Source organism: Hyalella azteca, unplaced genomic scaffold (assembly GCF_000764305.2).
Source record: "Hyalella azteca isolate HAZT.00-mixed unplaced genomic scaffold, Hazt_2.0.2 contig8197, whole genome shotgun sequence".
NCBI classification, from domain to species: Eukaryota; Metazoa; Arthropoda; class Malacostraca; order Amphipoda; family Hyalellidae; genus Hyalella; species Hyalella azteca.
In genome coordinates this window covers 238,070-251,500 of record NW_025938296.1, presented here as the reverse complement: position 1 = coordinate 251,500, position 13,431 = coordinate 238,070, and the positions used below count along the sequence as shown (strand labels likewise).

The following is a 13,431-nucleotide window of genomic DNA, read 5'->3' as shown; positions in this document are numbered from 1 at the left end:
TGAAGGGACATAGATAGTTTTATTATTCATGGTCAACAGCGCTTGGCTGTTATAATTCGGAGAGTGTTCAATACAGGCAGGTTGCGATGAGTACACGAAAGTATTTTGGGTTGATTTGGTGATTTAGTTACTTAAGTGGTTAGGTAATAATTTGCATCACATTAAGTGATGTAATAGAAGAGTAGCATTGACGCCCATTTTATAATTTTATTGACTGTTATCTATTACATAAGTTGCTCATAAATAACAGTCAACTAGATGGCGTTACAAGTGCTCACAGATAGACCGCAAGGTAATTACGTACACATGTTCTACGTTGAGTCTCAACGGCTTTGAGACGCAAGCCTCAATTATCCTCGGGCCAAATTACAATTATCCCTCAAGCTGATCGTTGCATTTTGCGCGATTTAAGTACTAACCTGCATCATGACAAGTATTTCCCGTTATATTTCGTCTAAATAATTCAGCACTTTTACGAATTGCATCCTCTTATACTAAGTAGCGTCGAAAATTTCCACCAGGATTAGGGCAAAGTTAATCACCAGCTTGAGAGTTAAATAGTAACTTGATTGAGCAATGAGTATTTTCCTAGGTCTTGTAACCTACAATCACTAGAAAGCAAGACAAAACTAAATTTCAGTAAACCTAATCACCGCAATAACTCACCCAGGGAACGGATTTGATCGACGGTGAAGTTCTGCTTGGACTTTAGCAAGCTCTTCATGCTGTTTTCCAGTACCTGGCATAACAACAAATTTCCGTATTACATCAAAAAATGAACATAAAACTATAGCCTCTCACACTTGAAAGTAATAAGGGAATAGTCCGGAATAAATGGTTCGGAATTTTAAATTGTTATTTTATTTTAGAGTGTACTGAAGGCCAAGTGCGGAAGGATGAAGTGATGGAATCATTTTGTCGAGGAAAGCCGGAGTGGAGGTATGTGCTGCGTTAGGATGTTAATATGCAAATATATATGTGAATAGATTCGATGTAGTGGACAAATTTTGTAAATAATATATTTACGTATATGTTAATGTTTAGCTTATACTATTATTTGCCTATTTCATTTGTTTCTCTTAGGAAAGCCTCGAATCTACAGTTGACTCAAGTCAAGAGTTAGTCTCGAAAGCCAAGCATCCAAGATGAAGTGAAGTGTTAATGTGCCGATATTATAATTTATTGATTATTTAAATGTGTTTATTTAAAAGTGTGTTAATAAAGTGTTTTAATAACTATTCATCAGTATCCCGAACCTATACGATCATGTTGGCTAGTTGGGTGTTCTGAGATTCCCAACAATCCTGTTGCAATTACCATTGGTGTAAAATTCTCGTCACTAATTGAGATAGAACTAAATCGTAAATTGAAATGAACAAACTTTCAAAATACTGTTTTTATTTATTAGTTACATTACATATCTATGTATGCCAATGCTAACTATTTATTATTTATTTCGATTCGATTGTTTGCTTTGAATGGGTTGTGCATTGCACTACATGATTTGGCACTCAAGGAAGCCGTGGTCTTCAGGGCTTCGGAGAAAAAATAGCCCATGTACTAATTTAGTCTACCACCGGCGCCTCCTAATGAATACATTGCTTAAATAATTTTCTGTCTGTAACACAGACTAAGGGAAAAACATGCTGAGGTAATAATAATCCACGTATAATAAGCTCTAGAGATTCTTGAATCTCAGTTCAGTACTTACCAATGCATCGATTGAGCCGTCCTGCAGTGCAGCGGTGGTGAAGTTGTCGGTCTCGTTGCGGATGCGTTTGCTATCTGCGTCTAGCACCTCATTGGGCAGGTCGGTGGCGTACACGAACTGCATGAGACCTGCAGTGCGTACCGGGCTGATCACGGCCTTGATCTGACGATTGCAAAAACCAGTTATTAAATATTCAATGAACAGGCAGCGAGTTAAATAAATGAAATATAGTAGTATTTTCGCAACGAGATGCTGACGAAGTACAGTAACAGTTGTCAAGAAATAAAGAACGATCCACAAATAATGTCCAATTACGCCCCAGTTTGAAAATACCCGTATATCAGAGAGATAACTATAGTGTGTTTCAAGTATTTATTTAAAATTAGAATAATAAAATTAATTAGCGACACACATATGGATGACACAATAATGACGCACTCTTTCAATTTCCTGCTGTGAGACAGGCGACTGTAGGACGTTGGCTCTCCGCGTCACGTTCTCGGCCTCGAAGATCTTCTCGACGACGTAGCGGCCCAGCGCCCGCGTCTTGAGTCCTCCGCGCATCATCTGAAGTGGGGGGAATTTTTCCAGAATGTTCGGAAATTTTTCGATTTTCCCCCCGCCACCCCCCTCTTTTTGCAGAATAAAATTCGAACTATAATGAAACTAGAAAAACCGGGATAAACATTTTGTAGATAGTTTATTTGCAAATTGAATGGTACATGTCTCATTGTTGTAGCTTCAAAACTCTAGGAGGAGATAGGTTTTCCGTGACAATAAGTGTGAATGTTGAGGAGAGCGCGACAAAGTCCCGCGCGCACCACAATATATGCGCTCAATGTAGCATAGATTCCAAACTAAACGTTTCTGGAGCTTGATTCCACTCAAGGATGATGGGAGCAACTACATGCGCATCTCTCCCTACAAAGCCCGGAGGCACACTGAGTCAGACCTCACAAAAACACTATATTTGTAGTGGTGGACAGCGAATTATCTCGTATCTAATTACTGAAATAACTCCCCCCCCGCCCCCCTTTCATGAAGTGTCGTGTACGTGAAAATCGACGTATAGATATGGTAGTGGTACTATTGGATAGGCCAGAATGTCAGCTTTAAAATTAGTACAAAAACCGAAAAAGTAAAAATTTTCAATTTTAGGGTAGACGCTCCCCTTAAATTGTGCGACGAAACCGACGCTGGTCTTGGCCGATCCTGCCGCGATTTAGCCTAAAAATATTACCCAATCAGGAATCGCATCCGTCTGGGAGCCAGCCGCGGGTGAACATGTTTAGCATAATGCTCGCCCCAGCGCAACGACAGGGGGGTCAACAGCGCAGGCATGTCCACAGCAGCGCAAATTGGCGCAGTGTTTCTCGACACAGGCCAGGCCTGCCGTCGCAGTCGAATTTGGTTACCGAGGCCTTCTATATCTAAAACAGAATTGCACCATGGCTGAAATAAAGAAAAACTCCAACAGCCTAGCTAGGCTGCAATACGGCGCTGCTATAGCGCTGAGATTGAAAAACTCTAAACCATTTTCAAAAACTGTGACAATGAAAGGACCAAATTTCTGGTCTCAAGCAAAGCCATTTCCATGTACTACAACGAAGCCATTTCGATGTACGACAACCGCTCGATGGTGTGGTGAAATTACCGATGGTGAGGAAGTTCAAACTAATTCACATGTGCGTGCGCTTGAGAACATGTGCATATCTATTGCTGGTGCATGTGCATCTTCATGCACCAGCGGATATATATATCCGCTGGTCGTCGAATATTCGACGACCATATTTCGGCATATTCATGGTCGTCGTCGGATATGGGGCCGACGTGGAGAGCCGCGATAGAGCGAAAATGTCCGCAGAGACGATATCGCCAGCCACGAAGCAGCGCCAATTTGATGCTAAGCACCTGCCAAGTGGACGGGATCGGCACAGGCAGTGCACTCGCAGTTACATTTGACCGTTTATGTCGACATGTGTGTACTGTGTGTCCAATTCGTTTTTAATCCATTGTGATATTTAATCAATCATGCCACTTTATCTTGCTTATCGAAAAAACATCCTGCAAGCGGCCTTTATCAACTCATGAGCCTATCTTCATAAAATACCAATATCTCCAAACATTCACATCAAAATTTCAATTCAGTAAAATATCAAGTTATAACATTTATCAGCATTATTTCATACGCGTGGCATGGTTAAAATTAAGTAGCAAAAATAACTATATTTTTGTAACGAACATATGTTTTTGGTTTCATCAGTGTCCAAGCAGTGTCACGAGTCCTATTCATGCCTCACCGCAAGGATCTCAGTTTTCCGGGATAGGAGGACATCAGGCTGGAGTCGCATGAAGACGAAGTCGGGCAAGCTGCTGAAGTTGAGCATTTGGAAGGTGTCGCGGTCCCAGTTCCTGGGGTCGCCGTAGGTCTTCTCTCTGAGCCACGCCTGCAGCGACAACATGTACTGGGCACGAGTGGTGCCCCCTTCGCCATTAAGTTCGGCTTGACTCGGGCATGATGCCGACTTTGTGTTCAAGTTGTCCATACACAGATTGGCTTCATTGAATCTGCGGGGTATGAAGTAAACCACAAGGGGTTAAAAGAGCGTTTTCAGGTTTTGACCAGTTTTGGGATAGCATATTTCCTTCGCCGTATAACTGCCGTGATGGGAAATATATCTATTCAGGGGTTACACAAAATAGGGGGAACCCCGAGGAATCTGCAATCTATATTTTAGTCTGGTATACGTTAAACTTTTGTGGCAACTACAGCCTCAATTCTCCGAGGTATTGATTCACACAAATTGCGAATTGTATCCAAAAAAATTTTAACATATTCTTCAGTTAAAACTCCCTCCAGGTCTTTGAAAGACAATGGCGGCTGGAATCGACTTCTGACTTGCATCTCTAAAATCGGCCATAATTTTTCGATAATATTCAGGTCTGGTGATGGTAATGACCAAACGAGATGCTCAACTTCAACAGAATGTTCCTTGTGCCATTTTTTTAACAATGCTAGGCTGTATGGATCGGGGCACTATCATCTTGAATGATGGCGTTCCACTCCGAAAACACAGCGTTTGATCCAATGGATAACTTGATCCTCTAAAATTCCTAAATAGTCAGGGCTGTTGATTCTTCCATGAAGAGAAATCATTGGTCCGCCGGATTTCCAAGAAATAGAACCAAGGGTCATCACAGATCCCCCGCCATATTTTACAGTTGGGAGGAGGTAGTCGGGATTAAATGACTCTTATGGCTGTCACCAAAAGTAAACTCGGTCAGAGGTTGGAAATAAGGTAAACGATGATTCGTCAACAAAATTATTCCACTGCTCGGGGGACCAATTCTAAAGGATTTTACACCACTCTAAACGCTTTGAAGCATTTGTATTTGAAACCTGAGGTTTTCTAATTGCAGATCATCCATGGTCCACATTTGTGCAGCTCTCGGCCGTCAGTCTTTATGGAAACTGGGTTTTGCAGGTTTCTATATTGAGGTCTACTGTCCCTCATTATTTGAGACAAAAATTGTCCCTCGATTGTCCCTCATTATTTGATTTAGGTACCGACGATCACTCACAGACAACTTCGACTTTCGGCCAGACCTGTGCTTTAATAAGGTCGTTCTTCCTTCTATTTCAAAAGCAGTCATTACTTTTGAGACAGTACCGCTAGAAACGTCAAGCATTCGGGAAGTTTCTGTCACACTAGCACCTGCCATACGGGCACCAGCAATTTGGCCTCATTTGAAAATCGGAGAGCTTTGCTATTTATGGATTATGGGCTAGGTTATAGAAGCAAATGTGTACTAAAAATATCTGTGCAATGATAAAATATCAATTAACAGCAACAATAAGCAATAAAGCTCATATATATGTCACGTTTTTTTTTTCTAACATGTTCAAAAATTACGATTTCCAAATGTTACGCGTTTCCCTTATTTTCTCCAACGCTGTATATAAATGACTCACATAAGCATGAATGTTTTGTATCACGATGATAAAGTTCATGATGATGTAAAACTGTTTATGTTAATGGGTGAAGTTGAAGCTGATCTAATTCATCATATCTTTTTTGAAAAAGAGGTGAAACTTCTTTTAACTTACAGCCTGGCAATGGCACGCGAGTCACGCAGGTTGGTGAGCATGGCGATGGGCAGGTAGAAGAGGATGGGCTTCAGGTTGGTGATATTCGCTTCCTTCCATTCCCAAGAATCCCCCAGCTTATCCAGAAGCAATGCCACTTCCATTCGTGAGGCCTACATTGGGAAACGATATTAGTACTGTAGCTTGTGTCTATAAATACGGCTCGCTGATTATTGTGTTAATAACTATTTCACTTGTTTTTTGATGTTGAATAAATTTAAATATCAAACAAGGAGTGGAAGTGGTTTGATATTGAATAAATTTCAAATTAAAATTTATTTTCGGTGAAAAGTATTCGAAAATTTCGATTTGGGCCTTATTCAGGTAATAAATCTCGGTTTATTTCATAATAATTATTGGAGTTTAGTAGCAAAACTTTAGCAATGATCACAAAGGATATAATTATGTAAATAGTGGGCAGATCAAGAAGGTTTTCAGAAGACATTTTAATTAACATATTAACTGCTTCTTGAATATAGAATATTTTTTAGCAATTAAGGTGAAGGTTTGGAAAAATTTTGAATTTAGAAATTACTTACGCAACATTGGGTGTACTGCATACAACTCGAAAATTTCCAGTCATTTAAAAATCACGAAATTTTAAGCGCTGCAAAACCTTTACCTTACTTGGTAATGAATAATGTTAATTTGAAACGTCGTTGAAATACTATTATGCCTTATGGAAACTTGTTTCTTATCTGTCCACGATAGCGAAAAATATCGTCCGACTAATTGAGAAAGCGAACGAGAAAATTGTCAATATATTCCATTCGCTAGTCTTCAATCAAACATGTATAAAGGAACAACTTCTACCAAACTATACTAGTTATGTCTATAGTTATACATAACACATCTCCTGAGTATGATTGTAAAAAATCCTAATCGAATACATCAAAGCTCGACGTAAATCCATTTCTCATGAACTTGTAATTTTAGTTCACATTAGAAAATTACTCACGCTTGTGTTTCTGAGCAAAGTCTTGAGCCTGTCGATGGCCTGGGTCTGGGTGACATTGACTCTCTGCAGGAGGTCCATCTCGTTCAGGACGCGCTGCGACAGATACGGCGTCACCAAGTCCCGCGTGTCATTCCTCAGCGTGAGTAGAGACCCTGCCTGTGAGGAATACTTGTCAAAATAAGTCAATAATTCACAATTTTTTATTAAAAAATAACGATGTCAACATTTTGTATCTTTGGATTTTCAGAAATCATAAGAAAATAAAGCCAGTGGGACACATTGTAGCGGGAGTACTACGCTCCATACACAGAGTTACTGGGTCTCTGCAAGCGGGCCCTATCGTACGAGGATGAATCAAAATGGACCAGCAAACTTTCAAAATGCCATAAGGTATATTTAAATTTCACGAAGAACCCGCATAGGTCTACAAACTATGTGTATATAGATTTACGGTTACAGACATATTAGAGATATTATATACAGATATTTACAGACAGTACAAAAAACGGTAGGTCAGGCAAAGGTAGGCTGACTACTAGCAATCAGCTGCTTCCCGCGAAAACTACCTACGCATACTTTTTCTCGTCAATCTCTGTTAGAGAGGTGCGGCGACTGGAGAAAACTAATAGCGCTGCCAAGGCTGGCCCGCTACAACATTTCAATTACAGTTTCTTGATGATAACATGGATTTTACGTGTCTGGCTGTTATGGTAAGAAATATGGCCGTTGTTAGCTCAACGAGAACTCATCCCTAACTCTAACCACGTGTTCACCCTGTACTCACGCCTCACCCTCGCCCACTCCGTACACATGCCTCACCTTCACACCGCTTTCACGCCTCACTTTACCCCGCGCTCACCCAGTACATGCCCCACCGTTACCCCGCGCTCACCCAGTACATGCCCCACCGTTACCCCGCGCTCACCCCGTACATGCGCCACAGTTCTACGGGCAGAAGCGCCGCGTCGTCCTCGGACAAGGCGCTCAGATTGCCGCGCGCCAGCAGGCTCTTGAAGGAGGCGTTGAAGGCGGCGAACTCGTCAGCGACCACGAGACGAGATATCCTGCGACCATGGGGATTGTCTAGCTAATTTTGTAATTATTTAGATGCAATATATAGTCATATACGATATGCGAAAATTCAAATGTTAATTGTTAATATAATTTAAATATTAATTAAAACAAAACGATTGAGTCTTAATTAAAACCCAAGAGTTACACTTTTTTGCCGGTGAGCCCAATAAAACATTCCACGAAGTGTCATGTGTTTATCTTATTGCCTCACTTTTCGACTGCTCAAGTGGCAGCGAGCTGAAGCTGAGCCGGTCAATATACAATAGCTCACGAGTCACGTGTACTAAGGCTTAGGCTAGGCGTTCAGAATACTGAAATTTTATAGCACGGATGTCTATGGCTGAGTTTAAGATTGTCGATGTAAACCTTTCGAAGAGTTTGAAATTGCGATGCAAACTTATGCACGACCAGCTTAATTAAACAGATAAGGAATGTAAAGGTTAATTTAGTAGACTTACTGGGAGGCTATAGCGGTATAGCAGCAGACCAGCCACCAACTTTCTAGCATTTTTCTCAAGTAAGTTTTGATTTTTTTCGATACATTCAATCTATATTTGTATTCCCATTATATTTTCTATAGTAAATAATTTATTTACTAGCATTCAACGGTTCTATGCAGGATATATCAATATTCCTATCCTATAAAATATTCAAAAATATGACATTATATTCATAATATATGCCATATATGAAATATTGAACGCGCAATTCCAGGGAGTAAGCGATCAATTAAGGTGCCCGACAACGGGTAAACTTCACGCCTTGTTTTCATGGCTACGATTGATCTCGTGGCTGCCGGCAGATAAGGCAAGCCCCAACCTTGACGTGCACGATGTTCAAGTGCACGTAAATATAGTTTTTTAACTGCTGCAACTAATGTTTTTTTATGTCTCAACCAGAAAACTGCTGATTTAACAGGAAAATTTCACTTCAATATAGAAATGAGATAATGCATAATAATATGATTTTAAAAATTACTCTTTAAAGACAACACATTTAATGGGGCTATAGTGTCTTCGGTATTACACATGTAGAATGAATTTCTTATTTTATTTTAAAATAATTAAAAGCAAATTGTTCCCTAAAATTTTCTTTAATAATATATGTTTTTAATTATTTACTATGTCAATTGCTTCAAGTATTGTCTCCGAATTTACACAAGCGTGCAAAATTTCAGATCGATTGGACGGGTAGATGTGTGTTAAATATCGATTATAATATTTGTAGTGGACAGACAAACAAACAACAAGAAGCGAAGTTAAAGAGAAATGTTGAAAAAATTAGAAAAGTATGAATGAACGTGAACAAAGCATCTGAAAAAATTTCATTCACAGTTCCTATATTTAAAACAAAGGTCTCAGTGCACTCACAGCTGCTCTCGCACGCCCGTAAAATAATTTTGGATTTTCTGTAGGATGTCCCATGACGCGCCGGTGACGCTCACTGCTCCTGCTGAAGAAGGAGGGGCTGATTTTAGTTCCTAAATCCTCGAGCTCTAGGATAATATTATTATAAAGACTGGACAATTTGTGTTATTTTCTGATATAGCTAGTTGACCCATGGCAAGGTTACCTAGGACAGATATTTTAATATAATAAAATACTTGTAATATAATGTTTTATAATATAATATAAATATTTTAGCGATAGATTTATAGATATTATTGAATCCCCTATTTATAGATAAACTAAAAAATAATTGAAACATCACTTCAAGCTTATTTTTTGGAGCTTTCTAGAAGTGTCAATCGCTAATGAATAGACAATAATTGTAGCAGGCACGATTATTACTTAGATTGTGATCCTTATTAACCTAAAGATTAATTTTGAATTTTTAATTTATGACATCGTGTAACAATAATCATCTTCCATGTTCCAATCGCCATTAGGTTTACATCATCACTGAAATTACGGTCACATTGATCCTGCATTGCTTCATTGCCAAAGCTAAGAGTTAAAATTAGATAGACTTACAAAAGTCGCTAATATTATATTTTATTATTATATGTTATATATAACATCTTTGAATACTCGCTCACAGTTCTGCGTGACCTATGATCCAGCGAAATGAATTACAAGTGTACAAATCGCGCCGAAAATTGTCACAACGAGAAGTTTTATCTAGCATTAGTTAGTGAGGTGAAATAAATTACTTTTACTCATAATGCTAACCCAACGTTGTTTTTAACAGAATAAACAGGTTTGTGTTTGTTCATTGGTGTTTGTAGATTTGTTTGATTTTTTGCAAAATTAATTCCCACATTCAAAGTATGACCGACCATTCCATAGATATTTTTGAAAGACTTTTCCCGCGTTAACTTCAATTTTAATATCCCCTGAAAAATTGCCCCTGGCATTTGTACTTCTATAAAATGCTTAGAACTTCATTTCAAGCTAATTTTTCTGTAAAAAATTGCTCGTACTTCTGCATTTGTTGTCGTCTTGACTCCCGTTGTAGGCCTGCATGTTACAGTAATGAACAGGTGCGAGTGTAAGTTATTATCTGCCTGAGACTGCCATGAGTGACGCACTGCGGCCCAATCAGCCGTCATATATCCAATACAAAGAAATACAGAGCTTTCTAGATTCACCGAAAATCATGAAAACTTCAGAAATGAAACCTGCTATTCCAGATTCAAAAATTCTATTCGGTAAATTCAAATTTTGAAAATAAATTTTCCCTTTTTTATTTTCGAGCCTGTTTTCCAAGTAACAACTATAATTTTACGATCGAAATACACATGAGCACACCGCTCTTCATTCACACTTAATCATAGACAGGGGAGTTGGTACTTACTATAATCTTACACACGACTGACCAAACGTGTCCATTGATTGATCTATTTTCAGTTCTCAATAAATATGATTAACAGAGAGATTTAACGAAATTACGACTCATAATCACTATTTAACTTGATTTTCTACTACTTCCCAATCATAGCCCGAACGTTTATTGATATTCATTGATTATAATCGGCAGGTCTAGCACTCTAAAGAAGTATGCAGCATTTGCTTTCAATATTTGAGCTCATGATAAAGGCTTGTTTATATTAACTGCCACAAACCATAATCATTCACGAACACAGCCTATTTGAAACATATAGCATATCAATTCACATTGCGATCTACTTGGTTCATCGAAAAATTTACAAGTATTATACATTTGAGAAGTATTATTAAAATTGCCCTATCGAACAGAAATTGAACATATATTGTATGAGCTTCTGCTTCACTTATCAATTTAATGCAGAGATGACAAATCATCCATCAATTTCCTGCAAAAACTTTACAGGTTTCACTGATGTTGAAATTTTGAAATTAGTAAATTTTAATATTTCATTGGTGTATAAAACTGAATAAAATTTTTTAACATTTACTTTATGCACTTATGTTTAATAGATAGCCTCGGCTACAAGTTTTGTTCGATTATTGCTCCGCCTCTGCGTTTTCTTTATAAAACGAGAAGAAATCAATCAAATTAGCATAAATAATTGACCCTTTTTCTGGCTGATATTTTGGATAAAAGTAAGCTCCTAGAAACTCACCAGCGAAGAGGTAGAAGTACAGGATGGAAATCCGCATCTGAAACACAATGAGTTGATAATGATATGAATTGGTAACACAAAAATCATTGTAATAGAATTTTGTTATTCGTACTTGTACATTAATTGTGCCTTCCTCCAAACATTTTACATTCATTTCACGCTCTTTTCAGTCATAATAATACATTTTCCATGCATTCAGCACATATTTCAGTACAATTTTGTTGCAAACAAATCTTCGGCTAAATTTAAACTCATGCTTCCTTCGACCTGACATCAGAAGATGGGTAGGGTTTCAGGAAAACAATTTAAATTTTAATGTACATTATCCCTATGCACATTTATATTTGATTGGAACATAATTTTGCTCTAGTTAAAAAAAGTGCATCAGTGGAGTCTTTCATGCAGGGGCTTGAAAAAATCTTTCAATTTCACCAGTCAAAACGAATCAGCTTCTAATTGAATAAGTGAAGCTAATTGCAAAAAACATGCTGATGCAAACTAAATGAAATAGTCAGAATTGTATAATTTGAAATTAATATATTGTGTCAAACTAAAAAAAATTCGATGTAATGGGTCTCAAAATATCAAATCGTCAACTAAATTTGCTTCTAAGATGGCAAGAACGTCTGCGTAATTTGGGTCTAAATATAATGAACCTTCTCGTAGTTGTGCGTTGAAATAAGTCTTCGAAATTGAGTGTAAATGTGCCCGAAACGTATGCGTGATTGGGATTAAGAGGCCGTGAACGTTCGTGATATTGGGAGTTAAAAATTCACAAACCTCTCCGTAATTGCAAGGGTTGTAAAGAAAATTAAAAAATAACTGTGAGTACAAGCGAAGAGAATAAGTCCATCACGAGCATCCATCATTGGGAAGCTGAGACTGGACGGTCGTTTACCTCTCATAATGTTAACGACGATAAATGTAATCGTGATATATCGGAAAAACTTACTTCGAATTAACTTTTTACCTTGGCATTCGAGAGACACTGACTGCCTGTTTAATGTTGATTTTTGACCTCGCAGTCAAGTTCAGCACAGTGACTGGTAGACGCCGAACCTGCAACCTCTTCTAACGATCGCTGAGATGCAACTGGCTCAGGCTCCCAGCTTGGAAATCTCTAAACCACTGGTTGCTAACCACCGAAAGCAGTCAGTACTTGAAACACCATAAAGTTTACGGAAGGTCAAAAAATTTCCGAAGTTAGCCAATCTGACCTCTGACCTCAAGCTCGTTCCAAGAACAAAGGTTGACCAACACTGAATTTAATTACAAAGTGTTGCAGCCTGTGTGTATTATATAAGTGTAGCTCTTCTGAGTACTTATCTAATAAGTGAGCTCCAAGTAACCATTGCAGTTTGAATGTTGACGTAATAAACAGAAAAATTTCAAGTGAAGCGGCAGACCCCCTATGATAGTTGCTGTGAGGTTCGAAAGCATTTAACAGGTCGTCAAGCTTTGGTCCCGTATCACTTTAGCAATTTCATACTGTGTTAGATAGATTAAAGTTATCAATTTCACAAATGACAATGATTCCTTGATTTTCAAAGTGAAAGTTGTACTGATTTATTTGCAAGTCCCAATTGAAATCGAATAATAAAAAACAGCACAACCGATATTCAAAACCGTTAATGTAAATTTCATCGCACATACCTTGTTCAATGATATCTTCATTCACTTCATGCCATAAGTAGTTGCCATGGTGACAAAAACACGAATAAACAGAGCATTTCTAAACATCAGATGTCGCATTGTGAAGAACTACTGCAGAACTTACTGAATCAATGCGACGACGCAAACGTTAAGCGTGATCGTCACTGATTGCATCAGGCATCATCGAACTTGTTAGCTACGGTTTATTCAGTATGCAATTCATCATACCGATGTATACTGAATTAATCATATTATTAATATTGAATATTTTCATTGAATTTTCCAAACTGATGGACAAATTTATAACAAATTTTGTATAGCTGTTTTTTAAGTAAATATCAGTT

The 13,431-nt window shown here is 38.1% G+C and overlaps 1 protein-coding gene across 1 annotated transcript in view; it reads right to left on the bottom strand.

Annotated features, from left to right (window-relative positions):
• Window positions 1-12,505, bottom strand: part of LOC108676244 — a 29,783-nt gene extending 17,278 nt beyond the window's left edge. The window contains exons 1-10 of the mRNA XM_018164295.2: window positions 12,405-12,505; window positions 11,435-11,471; window positions 9,261-9,342; window positions 7,742-7,880; window positions 6,817-6,972; window positions 5,820-5,971; window positions 4,012-4,279; window positions 2,150-2,278; window positions 1,712-1,873; window positions 667-739 (exon numbers count right to left, since the gene is read on the bottom strand). Coding sequence (XP_018019784.2) covers window positions 667-739; window positions 1,712-1,873; window positions 2,150-2,278; window positions 4,012-4,279; window positions 5,820-5,971; window positions 6,817-6,972; window positions 7,742-7,880; window positions 9,261-9,342; window positions 11,435-11,471 — 1,198 coding nt within the window. The 5' untranslated portion in view covers window positions 12,405-12,505. The remainder of the gene's footprint in view (window positions 1-666; window positions 740-1,711; window positions 1,874-2,149; window positions 2,279-4,011; window positions 4,280-5,819; window positions 5,972-6,816; window positions 6,973-7,741; window positions 7,881-9,260; window positions 9,343-11,434; window positions 11,472-12,404) is intronic.
• Window positions 12,506-13,431: the final 926 nt, after the last annotated feature.